Below are 25491 nucleotides of genomic sequence, written 5' to 3'. Positions count from 1 at the left end.
TAGATTTTAATGAAACAAATATTTGACTTTTTATTTAATTCATATATTTGGTAAACGAGAAAAGTAATTTTTATTTTTGAAAAAAGCTTATGCTACTGTAATGGATTTTAAAGAATCCATTCTTTATTATTGGAGAAGGAAATGGCAACCCACTCCAGTATTCTTGCCTGGAAAACTCCATGAACAGAGGAACCTGGCAGGCTACCATCCATGGAGTTTCAAGAGAGTCGGACATGACTGAGCAGGCACGCATGCATTCTTTTTATGGCACTGTTTTTCAGCACTTACAATAAGAAGGTCAGAGGATTAGGCAAAAGTTAAAACTCCCAATTAGCAACTTCCAATATTAAACTCAAATTTAAATACCTGCTTCCAGGGTTAGCTATCTGTGGCACATCAGGTTGGTGTAGATATAGATGATGGGTGACCTGTGGGTGAGAGAATCCCTACCCTGACACCTTCACTGAGACATCAGGTAACATGATTTGCTAAGGTCATATAAAACATTTACAAACTTTTATTCCTTAGAAGGATGCCATTTGATTTTCCAGAATTATTTGTGACTTTTACCAAAGAATGATTTTTACAGTGATTTATATAACTATGTATGGGACAATTTCTCAAATCTAAACCCTCTCCAGGATGCCACTTAGCCCAAATGTTGTTTTTAAAGCCTTTAAATAATTAGAACATACTTTTACAATTTATAAATTTTGCCAGAATGAGTGGTTACCTAAAGGAAACAGAATGATCCACAGGTTCATCTATCCTAATAAATGCCATAATTAGATAAGAAAGAGTGCACAAGCACGTTCCTTTGCTATTTTAGGGGCAGAATAAATAACTTCACTAACCGATTATTCTAGAGCTTCCCAGGTGGCACTAGTCATAAAGAACCCAACCCTGCCATTGCAGGGTTGCCGGTTCAACCCATGGGTCAGGAAGACCCCCTGGAGGAAGGCATGGCAACCCCCTCTAGTACTCTTGCCTGGAGAATTCCATGGACAGAGAAGCTGGCGGGCTACAGTCCACGGGCTCCCAAAGAGTCGGACACGACTGGAACAACTTAGCATGCACCATGCAAATACTTATTCAACTGATTCGATTACACCCTGTTTTCAAAGAAGAAAGGAAGAAAGACGAATAATAGTGTAAAGCTCTTGATCTTGATAACTGCTTTATGTTAGTTTGCTATTTTGATTTCATAGGACAAAGAGATGATGTGCACGATTACTAATATGACAAATAATTCCTTTACAAACTTTTTAGTTGGTTTCTTATTAAACTGAAAATTTAATCACATCATCTTCCCTTTGCTTTATCTTATGAATTTGTCCATGAAAATATACACTTATTTCAAATATAAAATTTTACTTGAGCCAGACTTTTAAAAATGACATATGGACAGTTTAAGAAAAAATATGTGTCCCTTATTTTCTAGTTTGGACATTAAGTAATCTTTCTCCCTCTCTTCCCAATATAGATATATTAAACAACTAATCAGATTTGCCTATGATCCTTCTTTTGTCACTTAATGAAAATCCAATAGTATGGTCAGACCTTTCTTTGATGGACTCTTGCCATTCTTTTGATTCTGATTGTGAATATTTGATAAGAGTATATGCTTTTAGGTGAAAGGAAATTTTCCGTAATTTAATTATGTGCATTTCCCCATGAATTTTTAACTTCATAAAATGATTAAGTGAATGCCTACTTTATATACAGCCTAGTAATTAAGATTGCTGTTCAAAGGGACTGTAGTTTTATTAACGGCTAATTTCCACTCACTGGCGAATCTAGGACCACCGCCGACAATCCTAGATGAATGCTATGGCTTTCACCTCTCACTGACTCTCTAGAATCACTCAGGTCTTGGAGGAAGGACAACCTACACGCACTTTTGTCTTCTTCCTACCTCTGAACAACTCCTAGTGAGCACAGAGCAGCAAGAGGAAAACTAGTTTTTACCAACTATGTGTATATAGTTGATCAGAGCCTCCTTTCACTATCATCTCAGGTGTTCCCTTCGTGTTGTGATTCTTATGTTACAGAGAATTGTAGAGTGTGGGTAAAATCCCAAAGCTCTTCCTCATCATGTAACTTCTAGAATCAGAGACTTTGCTTCATCTGGCTCTTGGCAGAGTAAGAAGGAGGTGTGTTTTAGCTGTAGGAATCACTGAAGGAGTTTATGCTTGGTTGTAGCTCTGCTTTCAACACTGCACTCTCAGCTTTTACTGCCACAGCATCTCAAGATCTTCCAATGACTGTCACATGGGTTATTGTTTGCAAATGTAGACTTGCTGATGATACATAGGAGTAATTACAGTAATCTCCTAATTGATCCCTCCAAGACAGAATGCAAAATTGGATTCATTCTTAGATTCTGTTAGGCTTTCCGTTACAGTTGAATATCCATTTGCAAGACACTATTTTAAGACACACCAAATCTCTTTGGAAAAGGAATATATTAATATTCAAGAAAATGACCTCAGCATTCTGGAAAATATTGGTGAACATAAAGACTCAAGAAAGCATTGACAAAGGACCAGCTTTTCATATGGATAGAACTTCTGCTTGAAGGAGTTTAGTGTTTCCTTGGTTCAGAATTCATTCTAGGTTGCTGGGGCCTCTTTTACTTCTTAAAAATAAACTATCAATGTGAATGTGCCATGGTTAGCAGGTAATATCTATTATCAAGATTTTGTTCTTCCTGGATTCACATAAAGCACTATAATGCTTAACAACTCAGTATCTAGGTCGCTGCTCATTTAGAACAAAATTGCAGAAGGCAGATCTAAAGAAGTTCTGCCCTAGAGCTGGCACAGTACTCAGAGTTACAGTTTGAGACTCAGTTTATCTAAAACCATAGTCTCTGTACTGTGCTTCTGCTCCCCAAAGATGGTAAAATGACAAGTAATCCCACTCCCAACTACCAAATGTATAATATACATTCATATTAAAGGTCTATTTGAATCATCACAAAAACTCCATGAGGAAGATATCATTATTGGCATTTATGGAGTAAAATGAGGTTCAGAGGAATGAAATCTGATGTTACTCAATTAAAATAAAGTCTGTAGACTGTACTACAAAGCTACAGTCATCAAGATAATATGGTATTGGAACAAAAACAGAAGTATAGACCAATGGAAAAAGATAGAAAGCCCAGAGATAAACCCACACACCTATGGGCACCTTATCTGTGACAAAGGAGGCAAGAATATACAATGGGTAAAAGATAGTGTCTTCAATGAGTGGTGCCGGAAGAACTGGACAACTACATGTAAAAGAATGAAATTAGAACACTTCCTAACACCATACACAAAGATAAACCCAAAATGGACTAAAGACCTAAATGTAAGACCAGAAAATATAAAACTCTTTTAGAAGAAAACATAGGCAGAACACTGTATGATATAAATCATAGCAAGATCCTTTATGACCCACCTCCTAGAATAATGTAAATAAAAACAAAAATAAGTGGGACCTAATGAAACTTAAAAGCTTTCGCAAAGCAAAGGAAAATATAAACAAGGTGAAAAGACTACCTTCAGAATGGGAGAAAAGAATAGTAAATGAAACAACTGACAATTAATTTCCAAAATACACAAGCAGCTCATACAACTCAATAGCGAAAAACAAGCAACTCAATCAAAAAGTGGTCAAAAGACCTAAACAGACATTTCTCCAAAGAAAACATATAGATGGCTAATAAACACATGAAGAGATGATCAACATCATTCATTATTAGAGAAATGCAAATCAAAACTACAATGAGATATCACTTCACACTGGTCAGGATGGCCATCATCAAAAAATCCACAAACAATAAATGCTGGAGAGGATGTGGAGAAGAGGGAACACTCTTGCACTGTTGGCAGGAAACTATGGAAAACAGTCACTATGGAAAACAGTATGGAGATTCTTAAAAAAAAAAAAAAAAAAAAACTAGGAATAAAACCACCATGTGACCCAGCAATACCACTTCTAGGCATATACCCTGAAGAAACCAAAACTGAAAAAGACACGTGTACCCCAATGCTCATTGCAGCACTATATACAAATAGCTAGGACATGGAAGCAACCTAGATGTCCATTGGACAGATGACTGCGTAAAGAAGCTGTGGTACATATACACAGTGGAATACTACTCAGCCAAAAAAAGGAACACGTTTGAGGCAGTTCTAATGAGGTGGATGAACCTAGAACCTACTATACAGAATGAAGTAAGTCAGGAAGAGAAAAACAAATGCCGTATATTAATGCATATATATGAAATCTAGACAGATGGTACTGATGAACCTGTTCACAGAACAGCAGTGGAGATGCAGACATAGGGAACTGACTGATGGACAATGGTTGGGGTGAGGAGGGAGAGGGTAAGATGAATGGAGACAGCAGCATGGAAGCACATACACTAACATATGTAAAGAGGTAGCCAATGGAAATTTACCGTATGACTCAGGGAACTCAAACTGGGGCTCTGTGATAACCCAGAGAGGTGGGAAATGGCAGGAGGTGGGAGGGAGATTCAAGAAGGAGGGGACATATGTACACCTGTGGTTAATTTATGTTGATGTATGACAGAAAGCAAAGCAACATTGTAAAGCAGTCATCAATCAATTAACTATATATATATATATATATTTAAACTTACAATAAAAAAAAAAAGGTCTGCAGCCAACATGAATAACTGGATCTTTTGATACTACAGCTTATTTTTCTTCCATGCAAATATGGTAACTAAAATCTAGTGGGAATAAGTAAGTAAATTACTCAGTATCAAGCTTTTTTATAACATTTGCCTGTGATAGCTTCTGCTTTTGCCAATGGTTTTTTGGTCTTATAAAGTTATATTATGTATTGAGGGGCTCTAGTCCCAAAAGTGGATTTGTTTTAAATCAAACAGTATATCAAAGGCATGGTCTGTGCAGATATAAGAAGAGTGAAGTAAATGAAAGGCTGAAATGAGAGCAAATACTATAGCCTTCCAACATGCTTAGAGATGATTACTGTTACATTTTTATTCAGATAATAAAGCTTTACATTTAAAATTTAAATTTTAAAATGTAGAAATATTTTTGCTGTTGTTCAGTCCCTAAATCATGTCTGACTCTCTGTGACCCCGCAGACTCTAGCCCCCAGACTCCTCTCTCCATGAGATTTTCCAGTCAAGAGTACTGGAGTACTTGCCATTTCCTACTTCAGGGATCTTCCCGACCCAGGGATTGAACTCATGTCTCTTGCATTGCAGGCATATTCTTTACCACTGAGCCACCTGGGAAGCCATAGAAATATATAAAGAACATCATAATTAACTTAATCTTACAACTTGAAGAAGATAACTTTTTTGTCACATATATTTTACTCTTGAGAACACATATACACATGCAGGCAATCTGTCTAGATACATTGTTTTCTGAAATAAAAATTGTACATATATGAACAATGTGTATAGGGGTATATTATATATGAGCTGTGTTTTCTCCATTTTCATAGACTGTATTATAAGCCTCTGTTCACATCTAGATTACATATCCATATCATCACTTTATAGTGACATTACTTTCTACGCTAGTTTCTGTTTGTATTGTACGTTATTCAGTCAATTCCTAATTATTGTATGTAAAGCTCTTTTTTATATTCGCTCATGATAAATATGTGCATATTTCTGGCATAATTATATTATCACCCCTGTTAGACAGGGAATTTAATTCCAAAGCGCATTCGCTGTCTAAAATGGAGCTTGTTTTTAAAGCCTTTCAAGTTGAAATAGCACGTTTTCCTTGAATAGCTGTACAAATTTATACCCTCGCCAGGACTGAAAGGGACGCTAGCTTCCTTCACTTCTGCTTTCACCAAGTACTCATTAATTGTATTTACTCTCTGTGAATATGCAGTTCAAGTACTTTGTCCATTTTTCTATTGAAGTGTCTGCTTATATTTTCTTAATAACATGTTCATATAATATTTTAAGAATATTAGCCCTTTTCTATCTGTCATGCGTATTGCCAATGATTTTTCTACTTTATTGTCTGTCTTTTGTTTATAGTGTTTTCTACCATAAAAATAGTTTACATTTTATATTTCTATTCACTTCTAGAAAGGCCTTTTTTTCAATCTAAGAGTATAAATAGGGTAAATAGGGTAACTTTTATTTTCTAGTATCTTTTTCATTTTTTATACTGCATTTTCTCTATTGTGAGTTATATGCTTATGTTTTTCTTCTGTTTCTCTATTGGGTAATCAGTTGTATTCTCTTACAGATGTAATTATTGTTAGAGTTATCTTCCTTTTTAGATTTTGAAGTACAAAAGTGATTTGCCATGAAACTTCACATAATACTTAGTTGAAAGCCCTCTTCAGCATCCTTCTCAAGCAGGAGTTTGGTGTGTACCTTTCACCAGGTCACACAATGTCGGTATTGTATAAGCAGCTCCTTTTGGTAAAGAGAACATTCCTGCCTGTTTCTTGTGAGACTCATGTGACCAGGTTAGGTCACAGCCTGGCTTTGATTCCAGCTGAGTCATGGGGGAAAGTCCCCCAGGGCCCTGGGACCCACCAGTTACCCAGTCTCACGTTACTCTGGGTGTTCCAGGGCTAGTCAGGCAAACAGGCAAACAGAACCCCACCCGGGACATGGCCTCCAGGCATCAGTGACCACAGATGTACCCATGTATTTTATCATCTTTCTCTTCAGTAGTAATCCTTTAAGATTCTGAGATGTTGATGATTCTTGAATCTTGTGTCTCATCTGACATTTTCCTGAGAAAGATATTTCATACACATTTAATTGGGAGACTGTGCAAGGATATTTTTTCACTTTTGTGTAAGCTAAGGTCTCCAGTCCCCCTGACTCTTGATCTATTCAGTAGAGGTGTATTTTGTATAACTGTCTGGTGTATCATCCTATAATCTTCTAGAAAGCCATGGATTACCATCAATACTCTTATAACACAGGCTTAAAGAGATTAATTAATATGCTCAATTCACACAACAGTGAGGAAAGGGGAAGTGCTGAACTGCATGACCAGTTTTATTATCTAATAGGAAGGAACCCGTTTCATAAGCTACTGCCTACGAGGCTCTGTGATAATGTAAGAAATCCATCTTAGATCATGTTTCTCAAAATGTAGTTAAAAAACCACCTACCTCAGAATGATTTGGAGTGTGAAAAATGGTGGCGGAAAGACTTTCAGTTTAGCTGTATTTTGATTTTTAAAGCAAATAAATTAATTTTGTACTTCAGAAATTAGAAAAGAAGATCTGTAACTTGTTGGAATGTAGATTCCTGGTGTCATACAAGATACCTGGCAGAGGAGGTAGGGGGCAATACCTCTATTTTTAACACCTCTCAGATTGATTCCTATGGAGCTTAACTTTGAGGCTTAATGTCCAAAGTATTTAATTATATGTTTAGACTTAAGATGGGATAATCATGGCAATATAAAAATAAACATTTGATGATGTATTTCACTTTGCATATAAAGTTAAACAATGTCCCATTTTCCATAGTTTCAAGGTAATAACTTAGGAAAAAAAAGAAAAAGGAATTTTTTTTTGATATGGTAACTACTTGAATATAACTTGGAATGTTCTACTTAATTGAATACACCAATATAGACAGTTAACTAATTAGCTGAATTCATGTTCTCTGAGCTATCATATCATGTCTTTTTACTGGCAGAATAAATCTTGATGATCAGAGTTTTTGGGAATACTGGAAGGTTCCACCAAAATGTAAACCTTATCGTGATTCTGTTATTGAAATCTCATTCTTCCTGGGATCTTTTGTTCTAAAATAGTTTTCATAAACTAAAATTCCTAATTTCAAACCTTGTGCTTAATTATGTTTTATTGATGTTAATAACTAAAAGTGAAACAAAGAATTATCATACACTGGATTTTGATCTCATCTTATTTATGTTGGAAGGTAATAGAAGCTTAGATAACTTTTAAACTTGCACATTCATCAACTTTGTAAAACAATGATAAAATAAGCTACTTTAGAAATTATTTTAAAAATTGTGTCTCGAAATTTTCTATCCTAATGACCAAATGTGTATTTTATATTTTAATTGTGATATTTAATTTCATTTAAATTGTGTTATTGATTCAAATTAAAAGATGAATGTAATTTTACCAAGAAAAGTTAAGCAATTTGGGGAAAACAAATAATATTTTAATAGAAATGTAGCATGTATTTTATATATATATATATGTATATACACATATATATATATCAAACAAGCCTGAGAGTTTTCTGGTGCATCTGTTTCCTTAATCTGAGAAGTACCATGTTGCGTTCTTCTTCCACAGGCTCATGCAGGCAAAGAAATGGAGGAGCAGCTGCGGGCAGTGTCCAGTGTGGATGAACTGATGACTGTGCTCTACCCCGAATACTGGAAAATGTACAAGTGTCAGCTAAGGAGAGGGGGCTGGGAACACAGTAAGGAACAGGCTAACACCAACACAAGGACAGGAGAGACTCTAAAATTTGCTGCAGCACATTATAATACAGAGATCTTAAGAAGTAAGTATGGGAAAAGAAAGTATATCATAAGCTTCATGTGTCAGCCCAGTGCAAGTTGCCATTCTGATCCTTTAATTTCAGCATTTGTAATACCACTGTATACCTTTAAGGCCAAAAGTAAAAAAGAAAATGAAGAGTTACTTTCCAAATACAGAATTTTAAGATTTCACTGTGAGTGGTTAAAGTGGTTTATTGAAAAATAAAGACCGGTGCATGCATATCAACACACTGTAATTTTTTTTTTAATTGAGATGATACCCCATCAGAAAAATTTTAAAACATACAAACAAATTTTATACACTATAACACTTCAATCACTTAAACATTCTAGATCACAAAAATTAGTTGCACATAACTTTTCTTTTGCTTTGGATATAGAGGTTTACTTTCTACATCGTCCAAAATCATCTTGTCAACTGCTATTTGTTTCTTGTTGCTCTAGATGGAACTTAACTTGAGAGCTGGGCTTTGGTAAAGTTAGTGAGTGATCTCTAAGCAGCAGTCACAAAAAATTATGGTGTTGCACAAAGTGGCGTAGACCCCCTGGGGGTCTCTTGTTGGACTACTTAAAAAATAACTCCTTTCAGTTCTTAGATATTAACTGCTATAAAGGCTTGAGATTGCAAATTATTTTGAGAAAAAAAGCAAACAAAAATGGTTTCATGATTGAATAACCCATAGTTTATATCTGTTTTTCTAGACACTTTATTTTAGGGGAAATAGGAGAAAAATAAACTAGAACATTTAAGAAGTACATCATCTGTAATGCGGTCTTTAAAGAGTCAACAGCGCCATAGGTAAAGCGCCAACTCACTGGAAACAGAATTCCAAGAGAAAGCATGAAAGGAATAGGAAGCTTTGACTTTTCCTGAAAAAAACTTTGTTCAGGATCATGTCCCTGTTACAAGAAAATACCTTCTCATTTCAAGTAGCTATCCCCAAGACATGGTCACCAGTCTAAAAATGAGTTTCCAAAACCAAAGCCATCATCTCATTCACAACTCAGTTTAAAAAGAGAAATTAAACACGTTGTTTATATTTGCTTTGCAACATTAAAAATACTACATGTAATAGCAAATGAGTATGATTCTATTTCCATGGGTTTTATAAACATCTATATGTTAAATTTTCAGGGATCTCCCAGGTGACTCAGTGGTAAAGAATCTGCCTGCCAGTTCAGGAGCCAAGAGACAAGGGTTCGATCCCTGAGTTGGGAGGATCCCTGGAGGAGGAAATGGCAACCCACTCCAGTATTCTTGCCTGAAAAAATCCCATGGATAGAGGAGCCTGGAGGCTAAGTCCATGGATTCACAAAGAGTCGGACATGAATGAGCACACACGGACAAGTAAAGTACTGTAGAATCCATTCTAACTGTAAGGAAGCATAACACTAAGTAGCTTGTTACATGGTACTAGACATTAGTTTTTTTGGTTTTTTGTTTTTTGTTTTTTTTTAATAGAAAATACCTTTAGCTGCTCTGTTAAAGACCATATCATATTCCAGTTCACAGGGCAATGTAAGATCCGTCAGCTTTCTTTAAAGTATTATATCTAAATCTTAACTCTGCAACCCATTGTGAGTGACTTCCAACTGCTGTGGGTTTTTCCACCTTGGCATCTGTGTAACTTACGGCCTTCCCTGTGACCCGACAGGTATTGATAATGAGTGGAGAAAGACTCAATGCATGCCACGGGAGGTGTGTATAGATGTGGGGAAGGAGTTTGGAGCAGCAACAAACACCTTCTTTAAACCTCCATGTGTGTCCGTCTACAGATGTGGGGGCTGCTGCAACAGCGAGGGGCAACAGTGCATGAACACCAGCACAAGTTACCTCAGCAAGACGGTAGGTGTGCGGCTCCGGCAGGCCCCGGGCCTGGCTTCACCTCTGCTCCCTCCAAGGAACCTAGTTCAGGGACTTCCCGGGGTCCAGTGGCTGGGACTCCGCCCTCCAACACAGGGGGCCCGGGTTCTGTCCCCGGTGCAGGAGCTAAGACCCTACATGCCTTGCAGCCAAAAAACTAAAACATAAAAAAAAAAAGAACCAATACTGTAACAAACTCAATAAAGACTTTAAAAATGGTCCCCAGCAAAAGAAAAAGATTTTAAAAATAAATTAGCTCAATTCAGAGCTGCTTCTGCTGTCTGTGAGGAATGAAGTTAATTTTTCAATAGTTGTGTTTTGCATGAGAGACTGTCACCAAAAAAGTAACTGATACTTTATGAACTCTGTTTATATAGTGGCATCAAAGCCACTTTTTACAAATCCAATGGAAAAAATTAATGACAGTAGCATATTCTCCAAAAGATAGTATTGATTTTTAAAAGATATTAAGATTAATGCTGTTTTTATATTCAGGTTAAACTCTTATTTAAAAGGAATTTTGGTCTTTTGAGTCTGATGAAAAAAACATGTTGACTTTTTTTAAAGTTACAGAAAATAAACATGAGGGATTTAGGAATTATTGTAAAATAACATTTTTTGAATACATTTAGTTGTGTATATTTTAAAATACTTCAGTCAAGTGGTATGATATGTATCCTAGACAATATCATTTATTACTATGGTGCTTGGTTTAAATGAAATATCAACTTGCGTTGATTTTTTTAAAAGGCCTTGATATACCAGTTGAGTTTTCCAAAGAACAAAAGGCTATGTCTCTTTTAAAATTGGGATGATATGCAATACACTCAAACAATAGATTTTTGAAGAATTATGTTACCAAGTAAAACAAAATATATCTATTAAGAGCTCATAATTTATCATTTTAGAACTGCCTTATTGGATTTAGTTGGTGAAATTTATTTTTTAAGTGCTTATATCATATAGATTTGAATGACAGCCATTGTAGTATTGGAATTTTTTGTTCATTTCTGGAAATTCCTGTTTTTTGAATAGTTCATTTATTTATTTGGTGAAAATAAGTTAACAGTTGACAACATCCAAAGCTATTTTTCATTACTCAGTTCAGTTCAGTCGCTCAGTCGTGTCCGACTCTTTGCGACCCCATGGACTGCAGCACTCCAGTCCTCCCTGTCCATCACCAACTCCTAGAGCTTGCTCATACTCATGTCCGTTGAGTCGATGAAGCCAACAAACTATCTCATGCTCTGTCATCCCCTTCTCCTCTCACCTTCAATCTTTCCCAACATCAGAGTCTTTTCCAGTGAGTCAGTTTTTCACATCAGGTGGCCAAAGTATTGGAGTTTCAGCTTCAACATCAGTCCTTCCAATGAATATTCAGGACTGATTTCCTTTAGGATGGATTGGTTGGATCTGCTTGCAGTCCAAGGGACGCTCAAGAGTCTTCTCCAACACCACAGTTCAAAAGCATCAATACTTTGGCACTCAGCTTTCTTTATAGTCCAACTCTCACATCCATACATGACTACTAGAAAAATCATATAACTTTGACTAGACAGACCTTTGTTGGCAAAGAAATGTCTCTGCTTTTTAATATGCTGTCTAGGTTGGTCATAGCTTTTCTTCCAAGGAGTAAGCATCTTTTAATTTCATGGCTGCAGTCACCATCTACAGTGACTTAGGAGCCCAAGAAAATAAAACCTCTCACTGTTTCCATTGTTTCCTCATCTATTTGCCATGAAGTGATGCTTCCCTGGTGGCTCAGACGGTAAAAGCGTCTGCCTACAATGCGGGAGACCCGGATTCGATCCCTGGGTCGGGAAGATCCCCTGGAGAAGGAAATGGCAACCCACCCCAGTACTGTTGCCTGGAAAATCCCATGGGTGGAGAGCCTGGTGGTCTGCAGTCCATGGGGTCGCAAAGAGTCGGACATGACTGAGCGACTTCACTTTACTTTGATGGGACCAGATGCCATTATCTTAGTTTTCTGAATGTTGAGTTTTAAGGCAACTTTTTCACTTTCCTCTTTCGCTTTCATCAAGAGGTTCTTTAGTTCCTCTTCACTTTCTGCCATAAGGGTGGTATCATCTGCATATCTGAGGTTATTGATATTTCTTCCGGCAATCTTGATTCCAGCTTGTGTTTCATCCAGCCTGGCATTTCTCATGATGTACTCCACATGTAAGTTAAATAAGCAGGGTGACAATATACAATCTTGACATACTCCTTTCCCGATTTGGAACCAGTCTGTGGTTCCATGTTGTTTCATTACTAATCCCCCACAGATTCTTCTAATATGTGTTAGAGACAGTGTTTTAAATGAATCTGGTTTTACAATGTCTCAAGCTTTATAGAGTAACATTAATGATTACTTTAATATTTACATTAAATAGTTCAAAATATATCTTCTGTAGATACCAGTGCCCAACGTTTTGTGTAAAGTTCCTCAGTCAGGCTTTTTCTCTGCAACACCAAACTAGCCCCAAACAACAACAGTGCTGTAAAAAGTACCTGGTCTTCTGGTTTTCCTTCTCACTGCATGACGTCCTCTCTAGTCAGAAAGAAGGAAATCGTCCATGACGGGACTGTCACCAAATCAGATGTTAAGTCTCGAGTCCCCATGCCCAGCAGCATGTCTGTCATCCAAGACACTTCTGATGCTCTTTCCAGCTTAGGAAACACCATCCCCCTTGCTCTCCCTGCTTCCCCATCCCCGCTTCCTATCCATCCTCTACACCGCCCCGAGGATATTTTCAGACGCACAAGACTGATGCTATTGGTTTCCAGAGTGAGAGGCCTTCAGCGATTCCCAGTAGCTCCTAGAATGAGACCAAATTCTCTATCACTTCCTCTGCCTTCCTCCATGGCATGCTCTAACACGACTCTCCCTTGACCTCCCTCTCTGTAGTCCCCGTGATCTCAGCTTCCTTCAGTTCCTGAGACCCCATCGCCCTCCGCCCCAGACCTTTGCACACAGCTCTGGGCCACCCTGGCCTTCTAGTCTCCTCCCGCTAAGACACCAGCTGCTCAGACCTCAACCCAAGTATCGCGTGGCTCCAGGAAGTCCTGCGGGAGATTTTTCTGACTTGGTTACACTCAGTATTCTTGAAAATTCTTTGTGGTTTCTAATGCTTTTCTTTCAAAGCAACAACTATAGCTTATAATCATATAGTTTATAATATAGGGTCATTATTATTTGATTAATGTCTGTCACCTCCACAGAGGGAAAAACAGGTCTATTTCATGCATTTATCATCTGGGTGCCCACCACAGAGGGAGTGCACACCCCCTTACAGGAGCCCCAAAACCATGGACCCTCTCACCAGAAAAAAAATGAAAACACAGACACATCCACAGCATTTGCCCTACAGTTTCAGGGAGTTGGTTCTCTGACCCTTAATCCTTAAGTGTTCAATCAGACTGTAAAACAAGTTCTTAATCATTAAGAATATTAAAACAGTTGATTAACTCACTTGTGTAATTTTTAAATGATTCTTTTACCAACCAAAAGTGTATACTATAAATTGCAGCTCTATCTTTTAAAAAGATCTATTTCTTTTACAAATAGGAGAGAAAATTCTCCTTTTTTTCCCATTTATATTTAATACAAGCAAAAGTCAACATTCTATTTCTCTTACTATCAGCTTACTAAATATGTGTTTACATGTGTGCCAAGTTGGAGTCCCTTAGGTAAAAGTCTGAATTTGGGAAACAGAAAATCAATTCTTTGTTAGTAAGTAAAACAAATATATTTAGTCTTCAACAAACCATTAGTAGTTTTCTGTGACCAGTGCATATTTATTCTCTAATTAGGTCACTGGTCTATTTAGGTCACATATTCACCTAATTGGTATCAGAGTGAAGGTATTTATATACGGACAAGTATGTATATACACAGCATACAAACTGCTCTGCCACGTTGCAGGCCTTAAAGGGGTTTAGGCTTCAGAAATTCTAAGTCTCCAGGGCTAAGAGCATTTAGTGCTAAGTTTAAGTGCTATGTGTAAATAAAACAGAATTTGATCCAGTAGCCTCAGTACTTAAACATCAAACATGGTATCTTTTTCCTGGAAGGAAATTAAGTCTACTTTATATCATATGGAAATAGTTCTGGCTGTATTTCACCTTCTTTGACCTCCAGACTTCACAAAATTTAAGAGTATTTTATGATACATTTATGATGTTGCTACTATTCATTTTACCGGCTTCCTCCCTGTTATCTGCTCACAGGAAAAACAATCAGAATTTGCTATACCATTTTTGAAGTCTGTCTGGTTTATTGTTGTTGGTTTATGTTGTTCTCCCATTTTGTTTGGATCCTTTTCAATAGACTTGATACTTACAATAATCATTTTCACAATTCTTATAAATTCTGATCTGCAAAGCAGCAATTTTTAACTTTGTAACTGTAAATAGTGGGGTAGTTTGCACTTTAGTACTTCAATTTTTAAAAGATTTGCAGAATTTTGGAATTAAAAATTTGAAATCGGTTGGGAAAGAGGCTTAGTCTTAAGACTTAGACTTAAGACTTAGACTTAGTCTTCTTGGTCCTGCCCTGGGCACCCTCCTCTGACTGCACATGCTCTCCTTCCTCACCTTCTCTCTCTGCTCTTCTGGGGATCCCTCCCCCAAATCTCCATCTCTACCTCAGACTTCTCTCGTGGTTTCCCCACAACCTACTCAACCTCATGACTGGGCTTCCCCCAGACAGAGTCAGTCTGTCTCATACCAGATCCCATCCCTCACACACCAGACCCCATCCTATCCCTGCCCTCAATCGCATCCTCACAAATAAACAAGTCAATAAATCTTTTTCTTTCTTCAGTATTCTTAGTAAATGATGCCATTCTTTTATTAGTCGATTGACCCGACTTTTCTTCGTTTCACTAAAAGCCCAATCAGCGTTTCATATACCTTTCCAAGATCTCTGGGACCCGTCAGTGCCTTTAACGTGCTGACCTCACTCTGGTCTGGACCACATCCATCCGTTACCTGGACCATTACGCGTGCATCAGCTGCAAACTAATGTCAAAGCCCCCTTCCTACTTCCCTTCAATCCCCTTGCCACATTGTAGCAGTGTTTCTTCTTTCTAAATGATAAATCTGACACTGCTCAAAACTCTCCAGTAACATTGCTTATTCACGCTGAGCCAGCATACAGCAAATGTATAGGTAAACTGGTCTTTGTGTTTGAAACATCTCCTTACACACCACTCTATATCTTATCTAGCTAATTTCTACTCAACCTCAGCCTGGACATAAATGTCACCTTCACAGCATCCTGTCCTATGCTTCAGGAGCAGCCTTTATCACTCATCCAACATAGAGTCATCACCTTATCAGTCAAATCATTTTACCTCCCATTCTCTAAACCCTAAGAAAGCAAAGACTGTGTTTGGTTATCACTATGGGGCATAACAGTGCAGAAGTTGGTATGCAGTAAACACTGGGCACTCAATAGAATAAATCCTTAGATAAAAGGGAACAGATTTGAGGTCAAAGGTGGAGTTTTAAATAGGCTTATTTTGAAGCATCTGAGTGGTAAGTAGGTGGAGATACCAGAGGGAGATGGGGCATGTAATTTTAGAATCCTACAGCAGTGATTGGATCTTCAGCTATAGATCTGGGAAGAAACCTCACATTGATGAATGTTTCTTGGAGCCTTGATGTTGTTGTTACTGCTTAGAAAATTCTTATATCAGGAGGGAAGATTGAAAGCCAATGCCGAGGGATAGCCAATATTCAGTTGTTGATAGTCCCATCTATTTCTCTCTTTGGTTTTGTAACTTCATGCTCTTCTCCAACCTGAAGAATCCACTCAGATTTTTTTTATACTAAAAGGAAGAATTTGAATTTTAATTCAATTAAGCAAGTGTGGTGAAGCACCTACTATGTGGTGCCTATCAAGAAGGTTCACAAGCCGAGGAGAGCAAGACGTGAGACTACTGAAGGCACTGTTTCTGTTTTTGACATTTTTGCTAATGTAATTATGTTTTTTTGTATTTTCAGAGTAGAATAAATGGGAGCATGTGATGATTGTTTTCAAACATAAAAGGAAGTTTCTTACTGGTATTTTCTGAAGGAAAAAAAAAGTTTTTGTTTCATTACAGGAATTCCAGACATCTTTTGGCACCAAATCACCAACTAGAATCATATAAACTGTACCTTAAGTAATGTACAACCCAAGTTTTTAGTAGAAACTTTATAGAGCATTTTTACGGTGCTTCACGAAGGGCAGGTTATCAGCATGTGTGAGGAAGCCAGCCGTGAGCTGAAAAGTAAAACCACATGCACTAAGCATTCCAGAGTGAGCTAATCGATAACAACTGCTTCAGAGTCCTTCCCAAATAATATCTAAGCAAGTTTGAAAAGTTACACAGATCGGATGTCCTCTTGACCTCGCTCCTAAGCATATGCTTCAAGTGTATTTTCTCATGAGAAGTTGTATGTTTAAGACACGTAACCAAAAAGTAGAAAGCAGATTTTGTGGAATGTAAATTATTTGATGGCAAAAGCAGAAGCAAAAGGCATCTGCTTTCGAGCCGACATTTGGATAAAAAGTTATTTAAATGTTGGTATTGTCATTAAGCAGCTTCACTGAAGATAGGAATGAAAAAAGAATTTCTAAATCCATGGGTTTCCTGTGGACATCTCGGAGTTAGAACCAAAGAAACAACGCGTGTTCATTCGTGCCTACAGAAGCTCAGTCTGGGCGCTAAACTTCCTTCCCTCATTCTCATGTACAAGAGCCACATTATTTAAAATTCCATATTGCCATCTTAAAAAGAAACAGTCATTCTTTTTTTTTGTTTTTATAAAGAAGTTAAGCATATAGATTAGCAAAGCTGCTACAGATATGTTGGAGTTAAAGTAAATGTTTCCTAAAATTGTCTTTCACTGCAAAAGGCGCTTAATTCTAAGTAAACTGCAGCAGTGGAGTGAAACTTAGAAGGATTATTTTGCACTGCTGACAGGGATAGTTCTTCCATTAATTAAACAGAACACTAGCAGTCTGAAGGATTATTTATTACATTCATATGTATTTAACAAGTGGAACGCAATTTGTTTTGAATCTTTAGCTAAGTAGTATTTGGCAAGAACAGTTGTTGGAAGTCAGGTTTTATCCAGATGTGGGAAAAGAACTCTAAACCAATAATACCAGTTATCAGAAGTTTCTTTAAGAATACCATTTGCCTTCAGAAGAAAATTAATGCATCCGTTAGACATAACACTTTTTTCCAACTTGAGGTACTGATCATGTCCACAAGTTTTATTCAGTAATTCTAAAACTCCTGAATTGGCATTTTTATTTTAACTGTATTACTGTATGGACATTTTATGTATAAAAACATGTAAAATGAATTCAGTGTCAGATGTCCTAATAAGGACCTGCTGTTTTCCCAGACCTAGCTTAAGTTCCATAACCTCTTGATACCTGGCCATATGGTTAATATACTCAGTTGAAAGGTTAAAAATAAACCCTCAGTCTTCCTCTTTCCCATTTGGAGGATGATTTGTTTAAATGTTGTGTAGTTTTTCTATTGGATTTTGCAGTTATTAGTCTTTAAGCCGTATTGGTGGCTCAGGTGGTAAAGCGTCTGCCTACAATGCGGGAGACCCAGGTTCGATCCCTGGGTCAGGAAGATCCCCTGGAGAAGGAAATGGCAACCCACTCCAGTACTCTTGTCTGGAAAATCCCATGGATGGAGGAGCCTGGTGGGCTACAGTTCATGGGGTCACAAAGAGTTGGACGTGACTGAGTGACTTTACTTTCTTTCTCTGCAGTTATTAGCCATGCTTTCTGGGACTACACATTGTATCTGCACTTAATTAACAGGCTCAAAGTTGGAATATTTAAATTAAATACGTTAGTGAGATACTAGTCTCTGAAGAGAAACTGGTCATATTTTGAGATAAAAGAATGTTGTAAAGGAAGGCATTTTGTGTGTGTGTCATATTTGTAGCCAAATATTCAAACATTCTTTAGAATTTGGTACTAACCTGTAATCCAGGATCTTCTCAAGAAAGGAAATCCTATACCTTTTTCTTACATAGCCTGCAAGAGAAGTAGAAATAGGAATTGTTGCTTTACAACTGTTGCTACCCTGGGGTAAACAACCTATTGTTTCAAGCTTTATTTGAAGTCCATTCTTGTTGGTGGGAATGGACCGTTAAATATTCTTATTAAAGAATTCCAGTTGATAGCAAATGAGGACCTCTCAGTTGGAAATGTTTGTCATTTCCTCTTGTTTATTACAGTTTTACTGAATACACAATCAAAAAATTTTTTCAATTTCCATCCATGTGTAAATGCCATCTTTATGTAAATTCTTTTGATCTTCTCAAACCAGTGACTTTTTTTTTTCATTTATTTTTATTAGTTGGAGGCTAATTACTTTACAATATTGTAGTGGTTTTTGTCATACATTGACATGAATCAGCCATGGATTTACGTGTATTCCCCATCCTGATCCCCCCCTCCCACCTCCCTCTCCACCCAATTCCTCTGGGTCTTCCCAGTGCACCAGGCCCGAGCACTTGTCTCATGCATCCCACCTGGGCTGGTGATCTGTTTCACCCTTGATAATATACATGTTTCGATGCTGTTCTCTCGAAACATTCCACCCTCGCCTTCTCCCACAGAGTCCAAAAGTCTGTTCTGTACATCTGTGTCTCTTTTTCTGTTTTGCATATAGGTTTATCGTTACCATCTTTCTAAATTCCATATATATGTGTTAGTATACTGTACTGGTCTTTATCTTTCTGGCTTACTTCACTCTGTATAATGGGCTCCAGTTTCATCCATCTCATTAGAACTGATTCAAATGAATTCTTTTTAACGGCTGAGTAATATTCCATGGTGTATATGTACCACAGCTTCCTTATCCATTCATCTGCTGATGGGCATCTAGGTTGCTTCCATGTCCTGGCTATTATAAACAGTGCTGCGATGAACATTGGGGTGCACGTGTCTCTTTCAGATCTGGTTTCCTCAGTGTGTATGCCCAGAAGTGGGATTGCTGGGTCATATGGCAGTTCTATTTCCAGTTTTTTAAGAAATCTCCACACTGTTCTCCATAGCGGCTGTACTAGCTTGCATTCCCACCAACAGTGTAAGAGGGTTCCCTTTTCTCCACACCCTCTCCAGCATTTATTGCTTGTAGACTTTTGGATAGCAGCCATCCTGACTGGCGTGTAATGGTACCTCATTGTGGTTTTGATTTGCATTTCTCTAATAATGAGTGATGTTGAGCATCTTTTCATGTGTTTGTTAGCCATCTGTATGTCTTCTTTGGAGAAATGTCTGATTAGTTCTTTGGCCCATTTTTTGATTGGGTCATTTATTTTTCTGGAATTGAGCTGCAGGAGTTGCTTGTATATTTTTGAGATTAATCCTTTGTCTGTTGCTTTGTTTGCTATTATATTCTCCCAATCTGAGGGCTGTCTTTTCACCTTGCTTATAGTTTCCTTTGTTGTGCAAAAGCTTTTAAGTTTCATTAGGTCCCATTTGTTTATTTTTGCTTTTATTTCCAATATTCTGGGAGGTGGGTCATAGAGGATTCAAACCAGTGACTCTTAATGAAAGGCATATACTGATAGTATAGCATCAATCCCCATGGTGAGTTTTATTTTTATTTAGATGCTAAATTATATACAAGCTAAACATCCATCATTCAAGAACAATTCACTATATGACATCAAACTATTTTGGGAAACTCATATTCAAAATACCAAGTTATAATTATCATCATCAATTAGTATTTACTAGGTACATGTATATTCATAGAATTATTAGCTAAAACTGAACATAGTGCATAAACTTTGCACTCTGAGTTTAAATTTAAAATAGAAAGTACTGTTGTGCACATATTAAAGCGCACAACAATCTGACGATAGTACAAAGATTTTTATTGTATTAAAGTATAAAGAGTCTATTGTTTCAAACACTAATGTGTTTGGCTACACCTTAACTCCTTTGAAAGAAAATGATAGTCAGTGTTGGTTTCAGCCGTTATATAAATAGCAGGCAGAGATTCCATAAAGGGATGAAACTGCAGGTTCTTGTTTACCAACAGCATTTGCGGTAAATTATTTGGTATGTTCATAATTCTAACTTAATCTCATTATACATACACAGAGATTTATTTTCCAAATTCTCTCTTATTGTTAGCTTTGCTTAACTGTGATCTTCGGTCATGGATTGATGAAACCGTTACCTTCAGCTGGCATAGGTACAAGTACTCCTTAATGCCCACACCTACAGGACATCTCAGTGAATGTTTCTGGTTTATCTAAAGGTGTCGGATGCATACAACTACTTGTCAAAAAATCTTTCTCCTTTTTATATTGGTCAAAGCCATCCTTCTCCGGGCCCTTAAATTTTTTCCACACTGGCACAGTCAAGTAGAGAATTAAGGAAACCGCCTGAAAACTCTCAGGTCAACATTTGGAGGTGAAAAATGTGTTTCAAGAGAAGAAAAGGTGTTTTACTTTAATTTTCAGCCTATTTCTTCCTTTTGATAAAATTAACTTAATTCAACTGGCCAATTACCTACGCAGACCCAAACAAGAAACATTCCTATAACCTCAATAACTAAATTTTTATTTTCCTTAATTATAAATAATTTCTTCTCCTAAACTCCTCCACAGTTCTAATGCTTATGAAAAATTTTAATTTACAGGAAATACACAGTTCTTTGTAGTGACTTTTTTTTTAGTGCCCCTTCACCTATCCTTTTATCCTTATAGCTAGTTTATTCACCAACCAGAATCCCTTCCACCCTCTGAAAGTATAGGGCCAGGCTTACTTCACTGGGAAGATGCTTCTCAATGTGCATTTTACTGATCTCTGTCTCACTAGAACAGTCTTATGTTCCCTGGTACACACCTGGTGCTTTGGGGTGGATCCTGATTGTGGATATTATCCTTCCAGGAATGGCTGAAGTCTGTATGTGATCACTCATAATGCTCTCTCCCCTTTGGAGGTCATGCCAGGGTGGAACCTGGTTTTGCAACAATCATTGAATGGAGGAAGGATGCGGCTGAGGTCTGGGGTTGGGAAACCATCATTCACTCTTCTGCAATAGCTGTTATCTCAAATGTTGCCTTATCCTTCACTATCAGGCCTTGTTCTGCCTTGTGTCACTTGAGATAAGGCCAGATCTTGCAGTGTTTTTTATATGCATTTTCTAAGCAGAAATGCCCTTGTGGTCTGAAATGTCTTATCCCTCCCTCCCCAATCATATGAGGCAACCTTTATTGTTTCTCCATCCCCACCTGCTCCTGCCTTTTGACCCCTGCCCGCTAAAGCCCGCAGAGCTGCCTTGGTACCCAGTTATCTCCGCTCAGTCCTTATCACACTTGAGGACGTTTGACCCTCACACACACAGTCCCCTCTCTTTCTTTTACTTCCCTCCACTCAACAGTACCCCCTTCTGGTTCTCCACGTCAGGTCATAATTTTTCCCAGGCATGTTTACTAGTTCATGTATCTTTATTCATCTTTTACATGTTCCCTGTTGCCCAGGTTTCTATTATTAGACATGTTCTGTTTTCATTCAGAATGATCTCACCAAGTAATGTCATCAGTGTCCAAGACTTTAATTCCAGTCTTAATACCAATGGCCTTTAAGTGGCTCTCCTAAGCTCTGGGTACATATATCTGAGTACAGAAGAATTAGACATAAATTCTTAGGTTTTTGTGAGCTGACCTATACATCTTCCTATCATTTCCACTATGACAGGGTTTAATTAATTTGTAAATATAAAAATTAAGTAAAATTAAATGAGTTTAGAAAATGCTTATTTTCTAAACCACTTTATATTTTTTCTGTAATGCTGGTTCCTAATGTAGGGTCCAGAGATGTTATAAGAAGTAGAAAAACTATAGTATATATAGATAGTACAGAATTATCTTCTCTTAAAATAATTAAGCATAGTGCAAAAGATTTCTGCCAATGTGGTATTTTACCTAAAAAAAGGTTTCCTCCAGACTGCATAAACAAATGTCTTTTTAGAGAGGAAACTGGTCAAAATTATAATACTGGGATAAGTTGAGATCGTATGTTGAGATTATCTGTGCAGAGTAAAGTACTCTGGAAAATATCTAAATTCTTGAGAATGTATGCAAATAACTCACATCTACAGAGCAATCAAAATACAAATCACAATCTTATACATGAGTTTATATAATTTTTAAAACAGTCCCATAAATTAATGGGTGAAATGTTGTCCTGAATTGACTGATTTTAAAAGAAATATTCAGTTTTAAGAAGCTTAAGTGACTTTTCCAAGATCACACAACTTATAAGTGTGGTTGCTGATAAAGTGCCCTCTCTGGATGTGAGCCTGTGCCAAGGCGCTGATGCTAAGAAAGTAGCTGAAGTTTTACATGAATATATAATAAGTACATTTCAAGTGAAGAAAGTGTACATTTATTATTTAGGTATTTCCGTATTTCATCCTTCAAACTTCATTTCAATAAATCTCTCTCTAGGCATGAACAAAATGGACAACTAATTCTATTCCCTAAATATTTGCCATGATCTTTACTGGTTGCCATGAAATTACAGCAAAAGATGATGGATTCACAAGCCTCTAGAGTGTGTTGTCTTTTTTAGCACTACTCAAACGTCCATAAAGATACCAAATAACATGTGGTGTAACTATAGTTAAATTACTATGAACTGATATTTTCAAGCAGGTAATGCCCAGGATTTTGCTTTTACCATTATTAGTGATCATAATTTGGATTTTAAGAAACTTTGGGATTTAAATCCTTAGTTTTACTTAATCACTAATTTACTTGTATACTCAACTTAAAACATTGTTTTTGTGGAAGGAAGAGAAAAACTGAACTTCTCCATTAATAAGGCATTCAGAATAAGATTTTAAACAAAATTTGGTACTCTAATCCACCCTCATGTATGATGTCCTACCCTATTCTACACTTGTATTTTCATAATGCTTTTGTCAAAACAGCAGAAATGATGCTTTATCTATTAATGAATGTACCTTCCTTTTAAACATAATAAATTCATAAGATATATCAGAAAATGTAAAGCTACTTTGAAGTTGGATTTTCACTTGGAATGAAAATCAATTTTACATCTAGGTATTTTATGTGTGTATACCCAGGTTATAGAAAATAAGACTTAACCGAACAATTCCAGGTTTTGTGGCCAATAGCTTTGCTCTTACATCACAAAGATATTTATATCTGTGCCATTTCTTAACCCCCTGGAATAATAGAAGACTGAGACAATCCTTTCTTCCTTGAACACATTGGTGTGTCTGTTACATCTCTGTAGTCATTAGTTGGTTATCAAAATTCTGATATGCTTAATAATAGTGGCGTGAGATAAGCACATGGACTGTTTACTGTTCTGATAAAGGATATTGATTCGACACAAGACAGTTTTTACTTGTAATCATAAAAAACTTTAGCATCCTGCATACATTAGGTGGCACTCCCTAATCACAAAGAGTTAAGCTCACTCTTTTTGGGCTCCAGCTTTTACCACAGAAATGCTTTATAGTATCTATTTAATTTTTCTTCTTTTTGTCTCTTCTTTGTAGTTGTTTGAAATTACAGTGCCTCTCTCTCAAGGCCCCAAACCAGTAACAATCAGTTTTGCCAATCACACCTCCTGCCGATGCATGTCTAAGCTGGATGTTTACAGACAAGTCCATTCAATTATTAGACGCTCCCTGCCAGCAGCACTACCACAGTGAGTATGACTTTGATCTGCTTTTTTCTGCGTCCTCTACTAACATAAAATTATTTCCAAGTAAACACAGTTGATTAAAAGAATTTTTGTGAAATGTGCTATATTTCTCTATCAAATAAAACAGAAGACAAATTTGAAAATGCACCGTGAACATAAAATTAAACTGAAACACAAAAACCTATGTTATAGACAAAATAGGTTACCATATAAAGTAAGTTTTTCTGTGGAAAGACACACATGCCACCAACATTTAACACTCATACAATCAGGTGTGCAAATTCATAGATGGATGTTAAAACTAAAAACATTTGAGTCTTAAGATTTTTGGCCCAAATCAAAAAGTAACAGTGAATATATTATTTTATATCTTTTATGGCATTCAGTTGCCTTTCTTCCATCTCAATTAGTTTTCTCAACATATCAATTCATAATTTTTATTTCAGCAAAGATTGAATATTGAAATATTAATACCTTTAATAATTTTTCTTAATATTATTTCATATTCACTCTCAAAGAATCATTTGTTATTCAACATTATTTCCCATCCTGTTTTTTAGTTGGTTTTATGGTTTAACATATACGGCACCATATGCTTCATTAGATCTCATAACGATCCTGGATAGAGCATAATGGATTGACTCTGTGAACAGTTTACAATGAATCGTTAAGCATTGCCACTGGGGACTTGACCATAAGCATGCTGTGCTAATGGCAGTTTCCCCTGTTGCTTCTCTTTGCGCCGCTTTACTTAGCATGAGAGGTGGGAGTCCTTACCTTCCCAGAGACACTTTAGGTAAAACTCTTGGGTAGCCTACTTTGACAGACAGAAAGGAAAAGGTCTTACAGGCATCTGTGAATAAATTAACGCTGATGCAAGTGCAGACAATGGTTCCCTGAAGTTGTAGAGAGGTTTCTTCACGCAGTCCTGGGAATTCTGGTCACTTGTATCCCTTGGCAAGTCATCTAATCTAAGCACTTCAGTCATTATCTCTGTGCTGATGGTTTCCAGAATTACATGCAAGATCTGAGCATTTTGCTGAGTTATAATTAATATTTTATCAAAATCCTTTTTATATGCATGCATGCATGCTAAGTCACTTTAGTCCTGTCTGACTCTGCAACCCCATGGACTGTAGCCCACCAGACCCCTCTGTCCATGGGATTCTCCAGGCAAGACTACTAGAGTGGGTTGCCGTTTCCTCCTCAGGGGATCTTCCCCACCCAAGTATTGAACCCACATCTCACATCTCCTGCACTGGCAGGAGGGTTCTTACCACTGGTGCCACCCTTTTATATAACTGTGTTTATTTATAATCATATTAGATGTAATAGGTATAGAACCAAAGATTTATTAAGTCTGTTTATTT

The 25491-nt window shown here is 37.0% G+C and overlaps 1 protein-coding gene across 1 annotated transcript in view; it reads left to right on the top strand.

Annotated features, from left to right (window-relative positions):
• The window catches only part of VEGFC (vascular endothelial growth factor C), an 80243-nt gene that overhangs the window by 44579 nt on the left and 10173 nt on the right, over nucleotides 1-25491 (top strand). Inside the window, exons 2-4 of the mRNA XM_043453961.1 lie at nucleotides 8320-8533; nucleotides 10187-10377; nucleotides 23973-24124. Of these exons, the coding sequence (XP_043309896.1) occupies nucleotides 8320-8533; nucleotides 10187-10377; nucleotides 23973-24124 (557 nt within the window). The remainder of the gene's footprint in view (nucleotides 1-8319; nucleotides 8534-10186; nucleotides 10378-23972; nucleotides 24125-25491) is intronic.

The sequence above is a fragment of the Cervus canadensis genome, chromosome 31 (genome assembly GCF_019320065.1).
Source record: "Cervus canadensis isolate Bull #8, Minnesota chromosome 31, ASM1932006v1, whole genome shotgun sequence".
NCBI classification, from domain to species: Eukaryota; Metazoa; Chordata; class Mammalia; order Artiodactyla; family Cervidae; genus Cervus; species Cervus canadensis.
The sequence above is the reverse complement of the archived record's forward strand: the minus strand, read 5'-3'. Positions and strand labels throughout refer to the sequence as shown.